General features: G+C 41.7%; 1 protein-coding gene across 2 annotated transcripts in view; it reads left to right on the forward strand.

Annotated features, from left to right (window-relative positions):
* Positions 1-5,187: 5,187 nt before the first annotated feature.
* LOC139534173 (myoD family inhibitor domain-containing protein-like) overlaps positions 5,188-22,084 on the forward strand; it is a 34,799-nt gene continuing 17,902 nt past the window's right edge. The window contains exons 1-3 of one of the 2 annotated variants that reach the window (XM_071333033.1): positions 5,188-5,461; positions 5,747-5,909; positions 7,762-7,890. In XM_071333033.1, the coding sequence (XP_071189134.1) occupies positions 5,816-5,909; positions 7,762-7,890 (223 nt within the window). In that variant the 5' untranslated portion in view covers positions 5,188-5,461; positions 5,747-5,815. The remainder of the gene's footprint in view (positions 5,462-5,746; positions 5,910-7,761; positions 7,891-22,084) is intronic. The other variant, XM_071333032.1, reaches the window with a different exon arrangement.

A 22,084-nucleotide genomic window follows, 5' to 3' on the forward strand; every position in this document is an offset into this window, starting at 1 on the left:
GGCGAGACCTGAAAAAAGCTGTGAAGTGACACTCCCCATCCAACCTGACAGAGCTTGAGAGGATCTGCAGAGAAGAATTGTAAAAACTCCCCAAATACAGGTGTGCCAAAATTGTCATACTCAAGCAGACTCAAGGCTGTAATCACTGCCAAAGATGTTTAAACAAAGTACTGAGTATAGGGTCTGAATACTTATGTAAACTTGATTTTTCCGTTTTTTATTTTGAATAAATGTGCAAAAATCTAAACCTGTTTTTACTTTGTCAATATGGGGCATTGTGTGTAGATTGATGAGGGAAAAAATGATTTAGAATAAGGCTGTAACGTAACAATGTGGAAAAAGTCAAGGGGTCTGAATACTTTTCAAATGCACTGTGGTTAGGGGTAAAGTGACTAAGCAACAGGATAGATAATAGACAGTAGCAGCAGTGTGTGTGTGTGTGTGTGTGTGTGTGTGTGTGTGTGTGTGTGTGTGTGTGTGTGTGTGTGTGTGTGTGTGTGTGTGTGTGTGTGTGTGTGTGTGTGTGTGTGTGTGTGTGTGTGTGTGTGTTTGTAAGTATGCGTGTGTGCACATGTTGTGTGTGGCCGTTTGTAGTTTGTGTTGGGGTGTCAGTGTAAGTATGTTTGAGTGTGTGGGTAGAGTCCAGTGTGTGCATAGAGTCAGTGCAAGAAAGTTAGTGTAGGTAGTCCGCGTATCCACTTGATTAGCTATTTAAAAGTCTTGTTTAGCAGTCTTATGGCTTGACTGTAGAAGCTGTTCAGGTTCCTGTTGGGTTCAGACTTGGTGCACTGGTACAGCTTGCCGTGTGGTAGCAAAGAGAACAGTCTATGGCTTGGGTGGCTGGAGTCTTTGACAATTTTTTAGGCCTTTCTCTGACTCTGCCTGACATTGAGGTCCTGGATTGCAGGGATATTGGCCCCAGTGATAAAATTCTACTGTACCGTACCATACCGTACAGTACTGTACTCTACTGTTAAAACTTGTGAAACATAGCCTAGGCGTCTATGATTCGTTCGGATTTGGTCTGGTCGGAAACAACAAAATGTGGACATGTTTGGGGGCGGGGCTTATTATAATAATACCCAACATGCTTTGTAAGTGTTTATTTTTTACATTTACATTTGGTTTTTCAACAGGCAATCTTATCCAGAGCGGCGTACAGTGCGTTCAAGGTAGATAAACAACAAGATATCAAAGTCATAGCAAGATTAGTTTTTTTCTGTAACCGCTACTGAGAATGTTATTGTAGTTGAAGTGGTCTGTTGTTTTATTCTTCAGGACTACTTTGAACATTATAGCACCAATGTGTCGGAGGAAACGCCGTACACCTGGCGACCTGGTCAGCGTGCACTGCGCTCGGCCCGCCACAGGAGTCGTAGTGCGCAATGAGACAAGGATATCCCTGCCGGCCAAACCCTCCCTAACCCAGACAGCGCTAGGCCAATTGTGCGCCGCCCTATGGGCCTCCCGGTTGCGGCCGGCTGCGACAGAGCCTGGGCTCAAACCCAGAGTCTCTGGTGGCGCAGCTACCTGCCTTAGGCCACTGCGCCACCTGGGAGGCAACATACATTTTTTTAAATTTATTTCCCTGAGCCTCCTTTTGCCATTGCTCAGTCTGATTGCGTGAGCTTGTTTTTAGTATTTTATTTATTTTAGTACTTTTTACCCCTTTTTCTCCCCAATTTGTAGTTACAGTCTTGTCCCATCGCTGCAACTCCCGTACAGACTCGTGAGAGGCAAAGGTCGAGAGCCACACGGCCCTGCCAAGCCGCACTGCTTCTTGACACACTGCTCAGTTAACCCGGAAGCCAGCCGCACCAATGTGTTGGAGAAAACACCCCAACGTCAGCGTGTATGCGCCCGGCACGCCGCAAAGAGTCGATAGAGCGTGATGGGACAAGGACATCTCAACCGGTCAAACCTTCCCCTAACCCGGACAACGCTGGGCCAATTGTGCGCCGCCTAATGGGTCTCCCCGTCGTGGCCAGCTGCAACACAGCATGAGATCAAACCCAGGTCTGTTGTGACGCCTCAAGCACTGCGATGCAGTGCCTTAGAACGCTGCGGTGCAGTGCCTTAGACCGCTGCGATGCAGTGCCTTAGACCGCTGCGATGCAGTGCCTTAGACCGCTGCGATGCAGTGCCTTAGACCGCTGCGATGCAGTGCCTTAGACCGCTGCGCCAGTCGGGAAGCCCTTTGTGTGGGCTTGTTGATATACATTTAAATATATTTACATACACAGCTCTGATTGGCAGATATGATCATCTCAACTAGAGCCTGCCCCTCTTACCCCTTCAAAGTAGGAGAATACAGCACCTTCAGAAAGTATTCACACCCCTTGACTTTTTCCACATTTTGTTATGTACCAGGTGGGATTAAAATAGTTATTTTTATTGACTTTTTTTTGGCAACGATCTATACAAAATACTCTGTCAAAGTGGAAGATAAATTATAACATTTGTAAAAACATTTTTTTTTTTTTATGTAACTAATATATCTTGATTAGATACGTATTCGGTACATGTTAGAATCACCTTTGGCAGCGATTACAGCTGTGAGTCTTTCTGGGTAAGTCTCTAAGAGCTTTGCACACCTGGATTGTACAATATTTACACATAATTATTTTTTTAATTCTTCAAGCTCTTTCAAGTTGGCCTCATGGTGAAATCCCTGAGTGTTTTTATTTAATTTTTTATCCATATTTTACCAGGTAAGTTGACTGAGAACACATTCTCATTTACAGGAATGACATGGGGAATAGTTACAGGGAAGAGTAGGGGGATGAATGAGCAAATTGGAAGCTGGGGACGATTAGGTGGAATGGTTTCAAATACATAAAAAAAAGTAATTTGCTCCGTTCTAGCCATTATTATGAGCCATTCTCTCCTCAGCAGCCTCCTATGCCCTACTCTTACGACAAGTACCATGGGATCTTTAGTGACCACGGAGAGTCAGGACACTCGTTTAACATCCCATCCGAAAGACGGTTTCCTTCCTCTCCAGCAACTGAGTTAGGAAGGATGCCTTTATCTTAGTAGTGACTGGGCATATTGACGCACCATCCAAAGTGTATCAATTAATAACGTCACCATGCTCAAAGAGATATTCAATATCTGCTTTAAAAATATATATACAGTACCAGTCAAAGTTTGGACACACCGACTTATTCCAGGGTTTTTCTTTATTTTGTACTATTTTCTATGTTGTAGAATAATAGTGAAGACATTAAAACTATGAAATAACACATATGGAATTTTTTAGTAACTAAAAAAGTGTTAATCAAATCAAAATATATTTTATATTTGAGATTCTTCAAAGTAGCCACCCTTTGCCTTGATGACAGCTTAGCACACTCTTGGCATTCTCTCAACTAGCTTCATCTGGAATGCTTTTCCAACAGTCTTGAAGGAGTTCCCACATATGCTGAGCACATTTCCTTCACTCTGCTGTCCAACTCATCCCAAACAATCTCAATTGGGTTGAGGTCGGGTGATTGTGGCGGCCAGGTCATCTGATGCAGCACTCCACCACTCTCCTTCTTGGTCAAATATCCTTTACAAAGCCTGGAGGTGTGTTTGGTCATTGTACTGTTGAAAAACAAATGATAGTACCACTAAGCACAAACTGGGATGGTGTATTGCTGCAGAATGCTGTGGTAGCCATGCTGGTTAAGTGTGCCTTGAATTCTAAATAAATCACTGACAGTGTCACCAGCAAAGCACCCCCACACCATCACACCTCCTCCATGCTTCACAGTGGGAACCACACATGCGGAGATCATCCGTTCACCTACTCTGCGTCTAACAAAGACATGACGGTTGGAACCAAAAATCTCAAATTTGGACTCATCAGACCAAAGGACAGATTTCCACTGGTCTAATGTCCATTGCTCGTGTTTCTTGGCCCAAGCAGGTCTCTTCTTATTATTGGTGTCCTTTAGTAGTGGTTTCTTCGCAGCAATTCGACCATGAAGGCCTGATTCATGCAGTCTTTTCTGAACAGTTGATCTTGAGATGTGTCTGTTACTTGAACTCTGTGAAGCATTTATTTGGGCAGCAATTTCTGAGACTGGTAACTCTAATGAACTTATCCTCTGCAGCAGAGGCAACTCTGGGTCTTCCTTTCCTGTGGCGGTCCTCTTGAGAGCCAGTTTCATCATAGCACTTAACCGTTTTTGCTACTGCACTTGAAACTTTCTTGAAATTTTCCGCATTGACTGACCTTCATGTCTTAAAGTAATGATGGAGTGTCGTTTCTCTTTGCTTATTTGAGCTATTCTTGCCATAATATGGACTTGGTCTTTTACCAAATAGGGCTATCTTCTGTATACCACCCCTACCTAGTCACAACACAACTGATTGGCTCAAATGCATTAAGAAGGAAATAAATTCCACTATTTAACTTTTAACAAGGCACCTCTGTTAATTGAAATGCATTTCAGGTGACTACCTCATGAAGCTGGTTGAGAGAATGCCAAGAGTGTGCAAAGCTGTCTTCAAGGCAACGGATGCCTACTTTGAAGATTCTCAAATATATAATATTTAGATTTGTTTAACACTTTTTTGGTTACTACATTATTCCATATGTGTTATTTCATAGTTTTATTCTGCAATGTAGAAAATAGTGAAAATAAAGAAAAACTCTGGAATAAGTAGGTGTGTCCAAACTTTTGACTGGTACTGTATATTTATCTAACAATAGGTGCCCTTCTTTGTGAAAATCTCCCAGATCTTTCTGGTTGAATCTTTATTGGAAATTTACTGCTCGACTGAGGGACCTTACGGATACTTGTATGTGTGGGTTACAGAGATGAGGTAGTAATTCAAAAATCATCTTAAACACTATTTAAGAGTCCATGCAACTTTTTTATTTTTTTAAGTACTCTTCAATAAGTTTTAAACTTCAGTAGTGATCAGCCTAATAGTTAGATAAAAACTATTTGAGTTGTGTGATGAGTTGGAGGATGCTCTGCCACATTATTGGACAAGGTGCATCGATGGATATCAAGATAATGATAGGTAATACTATTCAGAGCAAATAAGCAGCAGCTATACTTCGAGGACACTTTGTTTAGGATACAGTCAAGTGGCAATAGTTTACACGTCAAAGTTTACTTCTCCAACATTTTCCCATGGTCCTTAGACACACTGCACGCGAGCTCTCTAATTTCTGCAGCTGGCCGAGCATGCGCGAGTGGCTTTCGGAATCCGGATATGATGAAAATGTTTTAGTCCAAACTTTTTTCAAGCGAACCAGCAGAATGTCGATGACATTAGGAGTAATATTTCAACTTTTCCCGCGCGAATAGCGCGATAAACGGAATCATTGGAAACGTATTGATAACTTTGGAGATATTTGAATTTACAACTCGTGCGGAATTTTTCAACGAGAAGGCGTTTCACTGTGGAGGAGGGATGGGAATAAGTCAAACTTGAGACAGGGAGTTGTCATGTTTGTAAGGTACTTATCAACAAACTTATTATGCATGTTTACATAGTTTTGCTTATGATTTATTCGATAATAAATAACCATATTTATACATTTAAACGACTTAGTTGCAGATTTCCTTTCCGTTTCTATAGTTTCTGTAAGGCAGTAAAGTGGGAAAATTCCACTTACTTTTAACGACATATTGTGGTTTGACGTCACTCATACTCTGCTCTCTATGAGAGAGAACCAGTAACTTGCTCATTGTCGTTTACTTGAGTGGTAGTTTGTTACTCAAGTCTACATTCAAATCCCCAGGGTTGAGGACTAAGGAGGAAAAGGAGGCTCATCTTTATCTGTCGTGTATCACTCCAAGAGGACTGTCTCATGTCCACTGAGACCGTCTTACCTCTGGAAGGGCCTGCTGGGCCAGGGAAGAACATTCAACAGGAGACAAGTCCTCTTCTCCCAAACTCTCACGGTATGACATTATACTGCATATAAGGGCTGACAACATGGCTGTTATGCAATTGTTGTTTATTTATTTGGTGAAGGTGTTGTACTTGTGCTCTATGTCTCTTCCACTTTCAATTAACCCTGTTGTCAATTTACCATTGATGGAATATTCCATCAATAATAACTTGGTCAAGATGGAAAATTAGTCATCATTGAAATCATGATCTTGTTTTCCTTGCATGTCAGAATCCATCAGTTCACTCAGAACAATAATAACAACCAACATGAACCCATTCCCTCTAAATTATATTCCTGTCGTTTTGCCAGACATCAGTAGCTATACACCAGCATTAGGCATGATAATGTTTTCATTATTTCACAATAAAGATTGAAGGAACGCCTTGGTGACTATTAGCAGGAACCACAGCCAATTATAGTTTTTAATTAACTTTGTAGTTGCCCGTAAGATTATCACATGTAAAATAAGCTTGGCCCCGTTTTTTCCCCCCTTCTTCTTTCAAACAGCCACTGAACCGTTACCCATCCTATTTATACCAAGCATCATTACAGCACTGTCAAAAATAGCAAAGTAGGACAGAGTAAGCAATCACAGGGACGGGTGGCAAATGGATTTTTGCTGGACCTTCAAAGCCTTTCTCAGTTAAGACTGGATTTCCCCTCTCTCAGGAGGCTGTAGATGTTCTGAGAATAGGCTAATTTATTTCTAACTGTAATCACTAAATACAGCGATGCATCACACACTGCTACTGTAAGTGTGCATCGATCTGAGAGGGAGGGAGTCACACCAAGACTAAAGACTTGCCATCTATCAGCCCCTGCCTCTGGCTAAGATTGGGCCATATCTCTAGAGCCACTGTGGCTCATTTATCTATCTGCCATTGCTTACTAAACAGAGCGACAGCATTACAGACCTGCAACAAATACATCATCCGGCCAAGGAAAATAACATTTGCCATGTTGTGCTGAGCCATTCGTCACCTTCTTTTTCAGAACAAAACAACATGAAAAGGGCTATGGTTACAACCAAAACATAAAATGAAGAAGAAAGAAACAGGATCTGTCTGAAGCAAACGGGAATTTGTTTTTTCAACTATGTCATAAAGATTCCCTGACGAAAGCCATGCAGCCTAAACGCATGAGAAATGTAGAACTTTGTTTCCATTGAGCATGCCATACAAATAAAGGCATTTTAATTAATTGTATGAAGAGTGCCTTGGTCCTCCTTTCTTTTGTATGTCATAAAGCCATTGTAGATGTTTTTTGTTGTTGTACCCTATTGGCTAAACATAGCAGGAATGGAGACGGCACTCTTGCAATGATCATTTAATGTACAGTATTTTATGAGGGAACACAGTACTAATAACGTCACTCGGAGAGACGGCTGACCTTTTGCATAATTATTGGAGCAGGTTTTTACCTACATACGTTTTTCAATGTAGATGAATGCTGTTTTTATGGTTCTAACAACCTTGGCAGGTAGTGCACAGCCGGGAGTAGAGAAAATTAGATCCAGAAATCTGGCATTGGCTTTTACCTGAACCGCCTTGCTCCCGAGTCTGTTGTGTAACCTTTCGACAAAGGAAAGGAAAGGGACAATGTTTTCTCTGGCAAAAATAAGGCAGCCCTGGCTTGGCTTGTCCTTCTGTCCCTGATATTAGTATTACGTCCACCGAAGTTGACCTTCTCCTCACCTTTTACATCTGTTTCTGAGTAGAGGTACATAATGCAACTTTATTTTGACCAGTTGTTGTTCAACGGGAGGGCATGCAAACAATCTGTTTGTCGTGCTCTCCCTCCCCCCTTCTTTTTAGGCTAAACAGTTGTTCAATTTCTTATGTTGTGTGCTTTTGTCCTAGATGCTTGTGGCAGTAACGAATCATCTGAAACTACAAACCCATCCAGAACATCGTGTCCCAGAGGCACGTCCACTGAAGTACAAAGTCACGTGACGGGGGAAAACCCTACCTATTTTGACCCTGTTCGAAGTAAGTGTTACAATGAGGGGCACCTCAGGAAATCCTGCTATTACGTGTTTGCCCAGATCCTCATCTGTTACTTTAATGGGATCCACACAAAACACAATACCTAACAATTGTACTATACACATTGACAGAAACAATGACATAGCGACAGAAATACTCTAAACATGTATAGCCTTGTGCAGTAGCCAAGCCCAGCTATCTTACCTGAGTAATGTTTTTGTCATGACCATGTTCTGTCAGGACCTTCGGACTTGTCATAAACTGGCATCATCAATCAACACTTGTCACTGCTAGGCCCTGTGGCAGAGTGACGTATGCCCGTTGACAGATGGTCCCTCTGAAAAGTCACCCTCCCAGTTTCAGAGAGAAATGGCAAGATGGTATTGAAGTCTAATACAATGGCTTGTGGGATTAAATAACAATAACATGGGATGAAGTAACATGCACGTTCTCTCATTCTGCTATAAGGACGAATAGTTGGCATGTTTCCTCCTGGTTGCTCTTCTAACCCTTCAGCTTTCTGTAGTGTGAGTGAGGAAATCCTGTTGTGGTTTGGCTTTGACTGTCTAGGCCCACTTGTTTCAGCTTTCAGTGCACTTAAATCATTTTAGAAGGCACGTATAGTGTTTTAGTGTGTTTGCACTGTAGCCATATTTAGAGTGAAGCGGATAACATGCTTAGTTCTCCTTATTTGTGAAAAGAAATCTCCCTTACTAGCGCTGACTTTGCTGATGGCTACTTTGAGGAGAATGTACTATTGACTGATATGTGGTTGTCCCGCCTAGCTATCTTAAGATGAGTGCACTAACTGTAAGTCGCTCTGGATTAGAGCGTCTGCTAAATCAGGGTTTCCCAAACTCTCTGGTGGGGGCCCTGATTCAAATAATCAAGCTTGATGATGAGTTGGTTATTTGAATCAACTGTGTAGTGCTAGGGAAAAACCTAAATGTGCACCCAGGGGGGCCCCCAGGACCGAGTTTGGGAAACCCTGTACTAAGTGACTAAAATGTAAATATGCTACCTGGCTGAAAGATTCAGTTACTAATGAAAGGAGAGAAGGGGCCATAGCAACAGCAAAGCAATCTGTGGTTATTTTGCAGTTAAGGTGATACACACTTGGTTGTTTCTTAACCCTTTACACTCATACCAGTAAATGGGTTGAAAATGTCACTAATAAGCATCTAATTGGAACATAGTGGCTGTACAGTAACATGCTATACATGACGTCAGAGCTCTGGCTATGTTCTTCACAGCGCTGTATGGATTTCGACTGGCAGGCGTTCTGAACTTGAGCACCGCGCTCGACAAGAAGAGTTGAAGGCTGTTCTTTGAATCATTAGAAGTGCATTGAAATTGCTTAGGAATTAGGCACACTTTGGAGAGGTGTGTGTGGCCACTTGGGGTCACCAGTTAGTCCTCAACCAAACCCCTGTCATTTGTTTGTCTTATGATGCACCGTCCCCACATTTTCCAGGAATAGTCTTATCATGTTACAGAATGTCTCCAGTGTATTTTCCGATTTCATTATCAAAAAATGCGGCAACATGTATAGAAAATCAAGTGTAATGGTTGGATTCAGTCTTGTCTGGTGAACTGTTGTATCCTCACCTTTTAGTGTAATAATTGTCCCATTATCGCCAAACTCTTCCCTTTCAACTGCTACAATGGTTATGCATTTCATATTTCTTCTGTAAAACATTTCAATTCCCACGAGTGTAAAGGGTTAAGCAATGTAAACGCTTCCTCATGCATCATTGTGCCCTTTTGTTCAGCAGAAATAATAGGGGAAACTAAAATAAATTGATTGGAAAGTTCTCACTTTTTTGGGGGGAATGGAAAGTACATGTCACACCCTATTTACAACTCTGAGTCCTACTGAGTTAGAACTGTGATAATAGAAACAACCTGTTCTGTTCTATCCAGAATGTTCTGCCAATTCACTACCAACCAATCTCTTGTCTTCAAGTGTCACTATTAACCCACTCACAATGCCTCTTACTGCTTGTCATTTAACCTGCGGAGTTTGCAGAAGCAATATTTTACACTTAAATCACACTGCTTTGGCCTCTTGGCAAAAGAAAATCTCATTACCTGAAGATTTACCGTTTTGAAACAGACTTGATTATCCACATTACAGGTCTGAATAGTACAGCAGTAGAATCAGAAAAAGCAGCAACTCTAACTCCTCTAAACCCCTCTTGTGTTTGCCACTCCATAAGGAGAGTGTGGTTTCCGGCAACGCTAATAGCAACAACAACCCGATAGCTTCCATCCATGTAGTTGTGGTTAGAGGATTGTTTACATTCTGACACAGTAGCTCTTTGTTTCTAGGATGTTCAACTTTTCCTGGGCGCCTTTTCGGTCTTACGCTAATGACTTGCCATTGGTTTGTTTACCGGAGCAGCTTCGAAAAAGGATTTCGAAGCAAGAACTTGTCAAACCAAGGTTAGCTACTGTAGCTAGCAGGTGTAGGTAGGGTTGTGATGGTTATGGAATTTTGGATGATGGTTGGCCACACTTTCCACCTGGCTACCCCAACCCTGGCCAACAGCTCTGCACCCCCCGCAGCAACTGGCCCAAGCCCCCCCCTGCTTCTCCTTCACCCAAATCCAGACAGCTGACGTCCTGAAAGAGCTGCAGAATCTGGATCCCTACAAATCAGCAAACGATGTTTATAATCAATCCTCTGTTGTTTTTAGCCTAAATAATCGATATTTCAACCGGACAATAGCGTCGTCAATATAAAAGAAAAACAAGAAAGCGCGCTCTCGGGATTGCGCACCAATTGGGAAATTCCACTGGCCTCTCATTGAAACTGCTCATTCTCCCTCATTTTTCAGAATAAAGGCCTGAAACAATGTCTAAAGAGTTCACAGCTAGTGGAAGCCATAGGGAATGGAATCTGGGTCCTATCCCTTTAAATGGTGGATAGGCTTTCAATGGAAAAACATCAATTTCAAAATAATAGCACTTCCTGGATGGATTTTCCACAGGTTTTCGCCTGCAATTTCAGTTCTGTTATACTCAGACATTATTTTAACAGTTTTTTGGAAACTTTCGAGTTTTCTATCCAAATCTATCTGTAATTATATGCATATCCTAGCTTGTGGGCCGGAGTAGCAGGCAGTTTACTTTGGGCACTCTTTTCAAAAATTCCGAATGCTGCACCCTACCCCAAAAAAGTTCACAAACTTCCAAACGAGCTTCAATGCCATACAACACTCCTTCCGTGGCCTCCAACTGCTCTTAAACGCTAGTGAAACTAAATGCATGCTCTTCAACCGATTGCTGCCCGCACCCGCCCGCCTGACTAGCATCACTACTCTGGACGGTTCTGACTTGGTATTTGTAGTTGTCCACATATTCTTAGGTGTCTGGCTAGACCGTAAACTCTCCTTCCAGACTCGTATTAAGCATCTCCAATCCAAAATTAAATCTAGAATTGGCTTCCTATTTCACAACAAAGCCTCCTTCACTCACGCTGCCAAACATACCCTCGTAAAACTGACCATCCTACCGATCCTCGACTTCGGCGATGTCATTTACAAAATAGCCTCCAACACTCTACTCAACAAATTGGATGCAGTCTCTCACAGTGCCATCCGTTTTGTCACAAGCCCCATGTACCACCCACCACTGCGACCTGCATGCTCTCGTCGGCTGGCCCTCTCTACATATTCGTCGTCAGACCCACCTGCTCCAGGTCATCTATGTCTTTGCTAGGTGAAGCTCTGCCTTATCTCAGCTCGCTGGTCACCATAACACCCACCCGTAGCACGCGATCCAGCAGGTATATCTCACTGGTCATCCCCAAAGCCAACACCACCTTTGGCTGCCTGTTCCAATGACTGGAACGAATTGCAAAAATCGCTGAAGTTAGAGACTTATGTCTCCCTCACTAACTTTAAGCATCAGCTATCTGAGCAGTTTACCGATCGCTGCAGCTGTACATAGCACATCTGTAAATAGCCCACCAAACTACCTACCTCATCCCCATGTTTTTATTAATTGTTTTGCTCTTTTGCACACCAGTATTTCTACTTGCACATCATCATCTGAACATCTATCACTCCAGTGTTAATTTGCTAAATTGTAATTACTTCGCTACTATGGCCTATTTATTGCCTCACCTCCTTAGTCCATTTGCACACACTATATAGATTTCTATATTGTGTTATTGACTACTTTTGTTTATCCTATGTGTAACTCTGTTGTTTTTTGTTGCACTGCTTTGCTTTATCTTGGCCAGGTCGCAGTTGTAAATGAGAACTTGTTCTCAGCTGGCCTACCTGGTTAAATAAAGCTGAAATAATTTTTTTTAATGTAATGTATGTAATGCACTACTGGCAAGTAAAATGCATCACTTTCATCTAAAAATAAAGAAGTCTGTGACAACAGTTTTAATGTAGTAGTTGTAGTTACCCCCCACAGACTGGGTGTTTGGGGAATATGAAAGTGAGGGACACGACAAATCTCCTTTTGAGGGAAAGGTACAGGAACATGTCTTAGTCACTTCAAATAATTATAAAAACGTAATCTGTGTATAGAGGTTCTGTTTAGCAGATTGAATGGACATCTTTTGAATATACAGTTAGCTTACAGAATGCAATGTTGGATATCCAGGGCGAGGAGCTGATGAACACTGAACTGGTCTGGTTGATTCTAATGAAGCCCTCACTTACTGAAACAGGAAATCATCTGACTGACCACACAGTGCCAATTTATTCCTTTTTTCTTTCATCCCTCTGTCCGATTTCCAACTTGTTGTGTGCCCTAGGCTGCATGTGATTTGTCTTGGGCTGTTGTTTTTTATTAGCCTGAATCAAAACAGAAAAGCTGGCGCTTGTTATTTGAACGTTTTGTCTTAAAGGGGAACTTTAGCCCCAATTTCAACCTTTGCCCAACCCCTTCCCCCCAAAAAGAATGCATTCAGGCGAGAAGTGGGTGGGGGGGAATGCTCCTAAATATTAATTTTGTGGGTGGGTAAACTTAGTTGTACCTGATCCCAACACTTTCTCACTAAAACATACTTACCAGAAGTCCACTGGCAAACTCTGATAATACAATTCTGTGCATTGCGAGTATATTAGCCTCTGGACAGTTGGCTCACAGTGGTAAGGCGCTGAGTTCTTTATCTATTGCCACCTGTGGTGTAAGTTCAAATCCCCCATGGGGCACAAAAAAAATTATGAAACGTGGACTCACATTTATTGCGTTCTTGCTGTGGGAAGAAAAGTGCAATCCTCACCTTCAAAGTGAAAATTAGGGTCTCAATACAATTTGCAATATTGAAGTAGCTCTTTTTCCAATGGTCAAATTAACTCTCAGATTGGTCTTGGGTACTGTATAAAAATCTACAACTACTATCAGGGCGACCCCTCACAGGTATGGTTTCACTTTTCAGAATTAAAAGTGTTTGGGCACAGGAAAAATATCTGCCCCTTGTGGGATTAGAACTCACAACCAGTGAACTAACTATGAGCTGTTTAAGCAGACTGTGCCAGTTATAGAGATTGGGGAAAATAGTTGGCATGACCACCATTGTCATCTGTCTTTGGACGGTGGATGTAGCTACAAATATAAACGTATAATTCTCATAGCCTACATTTTTTTTATTTTCGTAAAAGCACATAGATGTGTATGAAACGGTAAGCAGAAATGTTGAATTTGGTCATGTGGAAACGTGCCTTACTGCCTTTTGAATTTTGTAACGTCAGTAGTCAAGGAAGCGTCATGCAAGATATATTGGCACACTCCACTTACCAAGACCATTGCCAAATAAGGCGCGCTGTCATCTGCTTTTACAGTAAGCCTTGAGGTGGTACCACTCAGCACATCTAGAAGGGAGTGTATTTCATACTGAACCCTTCCATTGAGATGACATATTGGAACCTTCTCAAGGTAGAGTTGATCCGCTAAGGGCAAAAAGAGCTAGATTTTCTACTAAAAAGACCAAAATATCACTTTTGCAGTAAACTGTTAAAATGAAGACCGGAATTGACGTGTTTCACTACAACTTAGCCGGAAACATCTGGTTTTCGCTGGAAAAAAATGTTATTTCATTAAAGTTACTCTTTAACAGTTAAACTTGTGTTTATTTAGCTCAAGTTATTTCTGACCTTTTTTAATATGCAAAGTTTAAAGGGCATGTATCTTCAGGTCACTGTTTCTTGTTAGAGCCCTTCAACTATAAGTCCCCAGTATGTGGCAGCTAGCAGGGTCTTGTGTGGCTCGGCCCCTAGAGGAATACACTCCGCTGATATCTCCTCCAGACTGGGCTTTGGCTCTGCAGGCCCGGGCCTTAAATAAATTGCCATGATCTAACGCCAGTTTTAGGTGTTTAATCGACACATTATTCACTGTGATTGTCAAATAGTTGAAGTGCTCTCGCCGTGGATAAAGAGACGTGAGGTCAAATGACATGGCTGTCGCCTTGAAAAGAAAGACATTAGTGTGGCCTTTGTGTGAATCCCTGATTGTGCTTTTACTCTGGAAGCTTCAAGGTTATTACCCGGGTGCAGAAATGACCTTTAGGAAGTTTAATTTTTGACACTTCCAATGTTAGATATATGTCGATGAATTATTGCTCCGCTGGTGGATGTCGCAGAAGAGCTCTCTTCTTGCTTATTGATGCCTCAATATAGCATCTATGAAATGAATGCAGAATAGTGAGACATACAGGTATCGTCATTGTTTTGAATAGTGTTGTGTAAAGATGAGTTAGACCCACATGCAAAATGTAACACCCTAGTTAGTATACAGGGTAAGGTCCTGTGAACTTCAGAAACGTTTATATATATATAATAAAAAAAGTCTCTATCAGTTTTTTTTTGTGCTAGTATTTCTGCCAAAAAGAACAGCGTGATGGTTGTTGTTATCCAAGAGCTAAATCTTTATTGTAATCCAGTAGACCCCCGTCTATACTGAAAAAATGTGTCTAAAGCAAGAGCCCATTTAAAAACAGAGGCGTAATTTTCAAGTGATTACTTACCAGTGGGTCATGGAATCAAAAACAGTATAAATAGGGTGAAATGGTAGCACGGGTTGATTAAAATGGCCAATGTAATTCTACCTCTGTGGTAATTATTTCCTCATTGTCTTGCTGTAGATGGATTTCATCTGGGAAATTTCAAGCATTCCAATTAGCGTTTCCAGAAGTGTTGAAGCCTATTCATTGTGGATGTTTTAAACAAAAAAAGAGATTGAAAATACTTAAGTGAAATGATTAGATACAGTGCCTTCGGAAAGTATTAAGACCCCTTGACTTTTTCCACATTTTGTTAGGTTACAGCCTTATTCTAAAATGCGTACATTGTTTTTCCCCCTCATCAATCTACACACGATACCCCATAATGACAAAGCAAAAACAAGTTTGTAGACATTTTTGCTAATAATAAAATGAAGGAAAAAAAATATCACATTTACATAAGTATTCAGACCCTTTACTCAGTACTTTGTTGAAGCACCTTTGGCAGCGATTACAGCCTCGAGTCATCTTGGGTATGAAGCTTGGCACACCTGTATTTGGGGAGTTTCGCCCGTTCTTCTCTGCAGATCCTCTCATGCTATCTGGTTAGATGGGGAGGTTTGCAGAACAGCTATTTTCAGGTCTCTTCAGAGATGTTAGATCAGGTTCAAGTCCGGGCTCTGCCTGGGCCACTCAAGGACATTCAGAGACTTGTCCCGAAGCCACTCCTGCGTTGTCTTGGCTGTGTGCTCAGTGTCGTTTTCCTGTTGGAAGGTGAACATTTGTCCCAGTCTTGAGGTCCTGAGTGCTCTGGAGCAGGTTTTCATCAAGGATCTCTCTGTACTTTGCTCCGTGACATGCACTGTCAACTGTGGGACCTTTTATATCGACAGGTGTGTGTGTGCCTTTCCAAATCATGTCCGATCAATTGAATTTACCACAGGTGGACTCCAAGTTGTAGACACATCTCAAGGATGATCAATGTAAACAGGATGCACCTGAGCTCAATTTCGAGTCTCATAGCAAAGGTTCTGAATACTTATGTAAATAAGCTATTTCTGTTTTATTTGTAATAAATTATCAAAAAATTCTACCAACCTCTTTTCGCTTTGTCATCATGGGGTATTGTGTGTAGATTGCTGAGGATTTTTATTTATTTAATCCATTTTAAATTAAGGCTGTAATGTAACAAAGTGGAATAAGTCAAGGGGTCTGAATACTTTCCGAAGGCAGTGTATGCACACCTCCATTTATGTACTGAAATTTCATACACAAGTATTTCTAATGTGTGGATATCAGATATCACCGTCATAATTCAAACACACAAGGTTATTGGCTATGGAGAACAAAAGAAACAAAGACTATGGAGAATGAAAGATTGATTGTTTTGCACTGTTGGAGGGAGGATTTGAGTATTCAAACAAATTCAAATTATTGTCAGTTTTTCTAATAATAGTAAAACACACAGGCCTAGATCGCATTCCCTAGTTTACCTGTCTTCTTGGAGCAGTCAGAGCAGGTGTGCACAGAGCTCCACTGTATCAACTCTACTACAAAGGCTCTGCTGCATTCCCTGAACAGTAATGCCCTAGTGCAGCTCCACTCTGTTGGCTCCCAAACCAAACCAACCCCACAACACAGCACAGGGGTAGTGCCTTGGAGCAGAGAGAGGGAAAGTCTCTCTCTCACACACACACACACACACACACACACACACACACACACACACACACACACACACACACACAGGGGCCCACTTCAAATGAGAGCGGTGCAGGGGGGATTACTTGGCCTCTAACAGGGTTTTGGCTCCGACATTAAGGTTAAAACCCTTTTCTATTACAGAGATCTCGAGTGATGTTGCCCCCACGGTGTTTGCAGGTTCACCACCTCTCTGGTAGGTCATTCTGTCAGGGCTCTGATCACTGGACTGTGACTGGGGACCTGGCTGGGCTGGCTCCATTCAGACACAGTGCAGACGGCGCTCCCCGGCTAGAGCTGAAATCAATACGGCCGTCTCCGTTAAAAACCCACTCAGAGGCAGACTAGCACCTCTGTCCCCTAGTCTGATCACACAGCTTAAGGCCCTGATTGGCACCTATGAAGACAAAGACCATTGACCCACAGCTGTCCCATTAGCTCTGGTTAATGCTCAGATTGATACTGAGCAAATAGAGGAACCATGTCTATAGATATTTTTTATAGACTGACTGCCCTATACAGACCCTATACTGGCTGGCTGTTTTGGACTGCTCAGTTTTGCCTAGTTTTTTGTTGTTGTCGACTGTGTGTTAATTTGAAAATGATTTGTCCTCTCAGGTGCTGTTAGTACAGTAATGCCCTCCCTCCAGATGCATTGTGCCCCGTTTTGAATTTCAAACAAGTCAGTTTCCTGTGGAACTTGTAGCTAACTTCAGCAAAGAGATTTTGAAATTGGTGGAATCTGTGAGTCATCGATTTCAACTGAAATTGAAAATACTCCCCCTTCTCCTCACCCCTGCCCCCCCCCTCTCTTCACTCCACTTCTCTGTTGCTTTGTTTTGGTTTTGAGTCGTCAGAGAGAGGGTGGAGCACTCTGCGACTATGGAGTCTGGCAGCTCCCCTAGGCCTGCTCTGAGTCACGTCATCATTGTTCTTTCTAGAAAATGTGGTAGCTGCCTGTGTAAAGCCTAAATCTGTGCAAGATGTGCACTTTCTCAAACTTGTGAAGACTTTTTTACATTTGATTTTACTACATTCCTCTTTTGCTCTCAGATGGAAACAGATTGGGGGAAAAAATGGGGATTTGATAAAGCTTAAGACAGAATCACAGCGCAGGTCTTTTTTTTCTATCTTAGATGAAAAGGAGGGAGAAAAGTGTAATTCTGCTGCGCTCAGGTTTTAAGGCTGTGGTGGATGCCCTTGATCTGTTCTGTTATGCTACATTAGCACCACTCAAATTAGCAGCACACCAAATTCTACACAACACAAGAGGGGGAAAGAGAAGAACTTCAATGCCTGTACACTTTTGGCATTTGCACAATGTGAATGATTTTCCTCTGAATGTGATTAATTTAAGAGAAAAAGGCAGCTCATTGGGTGTTTTTAATGATTTAGATAGCAGTCAGACATTCATCTCACCAAATGTTCCGTTTTGAAATCGAAGGATAATTGATGATAGGCTCCACCTCCCCCAAGAGCGCCTGAAAGGTTCAGGTCGTCGAATCAAGCTCTTGTCTTTCAAGTTGCCTTCTCCACTGTAAAATGTAATTAAGCAGAACAAGGTCCGAAGGGGTTATTTTTTTTCCCCTCAATCAGTGGCGAAATTACCAAATTTGAAATTAGTAAATCCCAGACGCCCTGCTTTCCTTGCCATTGTTATCAAGAGCGTGAGAGCGAGGCAGTCTAAAATAAGGAAGGAAAGAGACTGGAAACAAGGGAAAGAGAGGATGGCTCAGAATATTAAAACACTCAAGTGTCAGATCACGACAGCAGGTTACATTTGAAGACCAAAATTTGAATGATAATTTGTCACAGAGAATTAAGTGTGCCACGGTGAAAAAGAGCTGAGTAATAGTGACTTATTCCTCATTCAAAACGGCAGGAAAATAAGACATGAGTGTAGATATGGGTGTTTCTCCAGGAATTAGATTCTATATTATACAATACCATCAGAATAGGGGATAGGGGGGCTAATAGAGTTAACACTTCTGTCATATCACATGTCACATCCTGCTGATAGAGTATCCTATCAGAGAAAGTAATTTAGTTCCCTCAACAGGCACAGATGGCCCATCGCCACTAGGCTAAGATGAATAGAGCTGTGATCAGTTGGAAGGTTACTTTTTTTAGTATAGGAGTGATCTGACATTACCAAGACAACCACCACAGAGTCATTGTGTGATTGTCACATGTTTTATTCTGTTGAAGCAAGATACATTTTCCCTAATTACTTCTTAGTTAAAAAGTTTTGTTTTTGTTTTATAAATATTATATTATAATCAACCAATGAAGTCCCTGATACAATTACACTCAAAAAGACATATCCAGTCTACAAGCTTTGAGCTGTGACGACTAAGGATGCGTTTATACAAGCCGATCACAGCCTGAATGTCTTCCTGCTATACTACATTTTTTTGGTGAATGCTAGTCAGTCTCCATTACAGTTTGACTAGGCTAGTTGGACTAGCTTATCCAGGCTATTCTAAGCTACAGCACCCTAACACTCCAACATTTTCACGCTAGATTTTTTTTATTTAATCAATTTGAATGCAATTAAAATGCTATTTTTACTCCAGATACTCGCATGTACAATGATCACAGCCTGGGTTGTGTTGAGTTGGGATAGTCGAAAGGACAATTCATGATGATTCTGACATTGCTTGTCCCTTCCAGCAACCTGTCCTTCGACACAATAAAGGAAGTCCTTGTCACAGAGTTGGAAGGTCAAACTGTAAATGAGCTTTGATATGCCGAAAGAAAATTTAAATCAGAGCCTTTGTAATAACGTTCATGGTGCTACCCCCCCCTTCTCTACATATAATTCCCCTGGTTTTGCGTCTATAAATATGGGAATGGGAGATGTATAATTTCTAATGAGAAAATATATCCCTTTGGATTGAGCAGCCCAGCTAGCCAGACATTACAGGGGTGTTTGTTAGGAGGGGAAACGCCACCCCAGGCTGTTTAGGGGATGATGAGACCGCTGCTAGGTCATTGGCACATTCACAAATTAGCATTTTGATCAACCAGGTATAAGGCCAGAACATGTACAGGAGACATGTTAATAATATGTACATATGTAAAGAGTACAAAGATAAACAAACAAGTGGAAGACTGGAAGAATTACCATTTTAAATGTCTTTCAGTGTTTTTGAAAGATGCTCCTGTTGGATTAGTTTACATCTTGTTTATCATATTTGTATTATTTTTCCTGTGAGTATTCCACTTTCCACAGTGCATTTTGACTCACTAACCACAAGCATGGTGTATCTAGCTAGCTATTAGGAGATGGGGCTGGATGGATCTGTTTAGCCTGCTGACATGTGACATTTGAATAACTAACTGTATGTTACTTATGATAGGCATCCTAATAGGTCTCTGCAAACAGAACTTGCTCTCTCTCCCCCCATTAATATTAAAAAGGATTGAGCCATAGAAACACCGCTCTAGTTTTTGCACTCCTATCCAGCTCCTGCCTTACCTATGACTTATAGTGTAGTAATGTGCAAATTACAATTTCAAAGCTGCCCTGTTTTGACCTCTTAGTTATATTTCCGGTACCTGAACTATTTTAGAATTCTTGTTTATGCAGCACATTTGAGTTGATGTTCATACATATTCCTCTGTCTTCCTGTTGGGTCCGTGTGATATACTCCTTGTGTCTTCTGGGTGCAATTTTGAATTCTTCCTATAGGACCTATTTTCTGCCACATAAAAAAAAAAGTAGGTGTTTATACACAGTTTTACATACAGAGTGATCCCGCACACAGACCGTAGCGCTCTCTAGGCGCAATGGCGCTACGGTCCCCATGGCGTCGCGTACTACTCACTGAAGACTTGGTGACAAATGGCAATTATATTTGTGTGTTCTTCATGAATCCATCAAACACTGGCCTTTTTAAAAATGCTCCCGAGATATTTGAGCCTGTCAGATACAAGGGACCAAATTGGGATGCTGCTTAGACAGTCAAGAACCACTCACCCCCCAGTTCCATCTGATATGTTTGACAGCCTGTGTAGAGGAATACTCCATGTATTATTCAACTACAGATGTACACTCTCAACAGTTGTTGATGTGTTAGAAATAGGGTGGTTAGAAGTCCAATTGGAAGTGTTTTTTTCTTTCTTCTCCTCTCCTAAACATGGTGTTTTAATGCGATCTGTCAGGTTGTGTACGTCCACCAGCTCCGAACAAGTTTTTGTGGTAAACCACACAACTGTTCAATTTTAATCGCTTATGATTATTTCAACTAGCGGGAGTTGTTCCTTTTTTTTATGGGAGATATGTTTCCTTGTCCGGATAGGAACACTGACTTTGCAGTGCATTTATATTACATAGGCATTTATATTGTATACCCAATCTATAGAGTATACAGTTGTTATCCAAGTTGATGTTTAACTGTTATTGTCTATTGCTGCTAGTTCTATTTCTCTATTATTACCAGAAGGAGTTATACAGTATATTTTACATTCTACTAGCTGGCTTGGTTCAGTGTGGTTACATGGTTCATCATGCCATCATCTTTGGCAGGATCATCATTACCGTGATCAATGATTATGAATATTACCCTGTTCCTGTCCATTCATCTTCGTCTCCCATTGCTTTCACTGGAAAAAAATAAAACTCGGTCTCCACGAGAGACTCGGAACCTGTCCCTGGAAATGTGTCTTCGTAGGCTCACACTTGAACCACTTTCTAGGCTTTCTAGTGTGTCGGAAATTCGAACCGCTGCTTTTTTTATGCAGTGGTTTCCTAATAACTATTTATACTTTGTAAATTGAAAGCTTGACTTTCTTCAAAGGGGAAGGTAATTATGCTGGCTGAGGCAGAGAATAGACAGACTGTGGGTTGGTCGTTTGTGGATGCCTCCATGACCTCTGTATGAGAAAAGAGACTGCTTTATTACACAAGCTGCTATGGGTAATTTATTTCATAGGCACATAGTCCTGCCTACATACTGTGTTTGTACCTACCCAGTAGGCTACGCCAGTAAAGGGTATTGAGCTTAAGAGAACTTATTATATATTTTTTAATGATTAAAAAAATAAAACTTTTACCCTCCAGTTTTGTGGTATCCAATTGGTAGTTAGTCTTGTCTCTTTGCTGCAATTCTCCTACGGACTTGGGAGATGCACAGGTCGAGAGCCATGAGTCGTCCGAAACACGACCCTGCCAAGCCGCACTGCTTCTTGACACACTGCTCGCTTAACTCAGCCGCACCAATGTGTCGGAGGAAACACCGTCCAACTGACGACCAAGGTCAGCTTGCAGGCGCTCGGCCCGCCACAAGGAGTTGCTAGAGCACGATGAGACAAGGAAATCCCGGCCGGCCAAACCCTCCCCTAAACCGGACGAAGCTGGGCCAAATGTGCGCTGCCTCATGGGTCTCCCGGTCACGGCTGGCTGTGACACAGCCTGGGATCAAACCCGAGGCTGTCGTGACGCGGTGCAGTGCCTTAGACCGCTGCACCACTCGGGAGGCCAGATTAAGATAACTTTTGTACTAGTTATAGTATGGTTTGTTTGTT

Source organism: Salvelinus alpinus, chromosome 11 (assembly GCF_045679555.1).
Source record: "Salvelinus alpinus chromosome 11, SLU_Salpinus.1, whole genome shotgun sequence".
Lineage (NCBI taxonomy): Eukaryota > Metazoa > Chordata > Actinopteri > Salmoniformes > Salmonidae > Salvelinus > Salvelinus alpinus.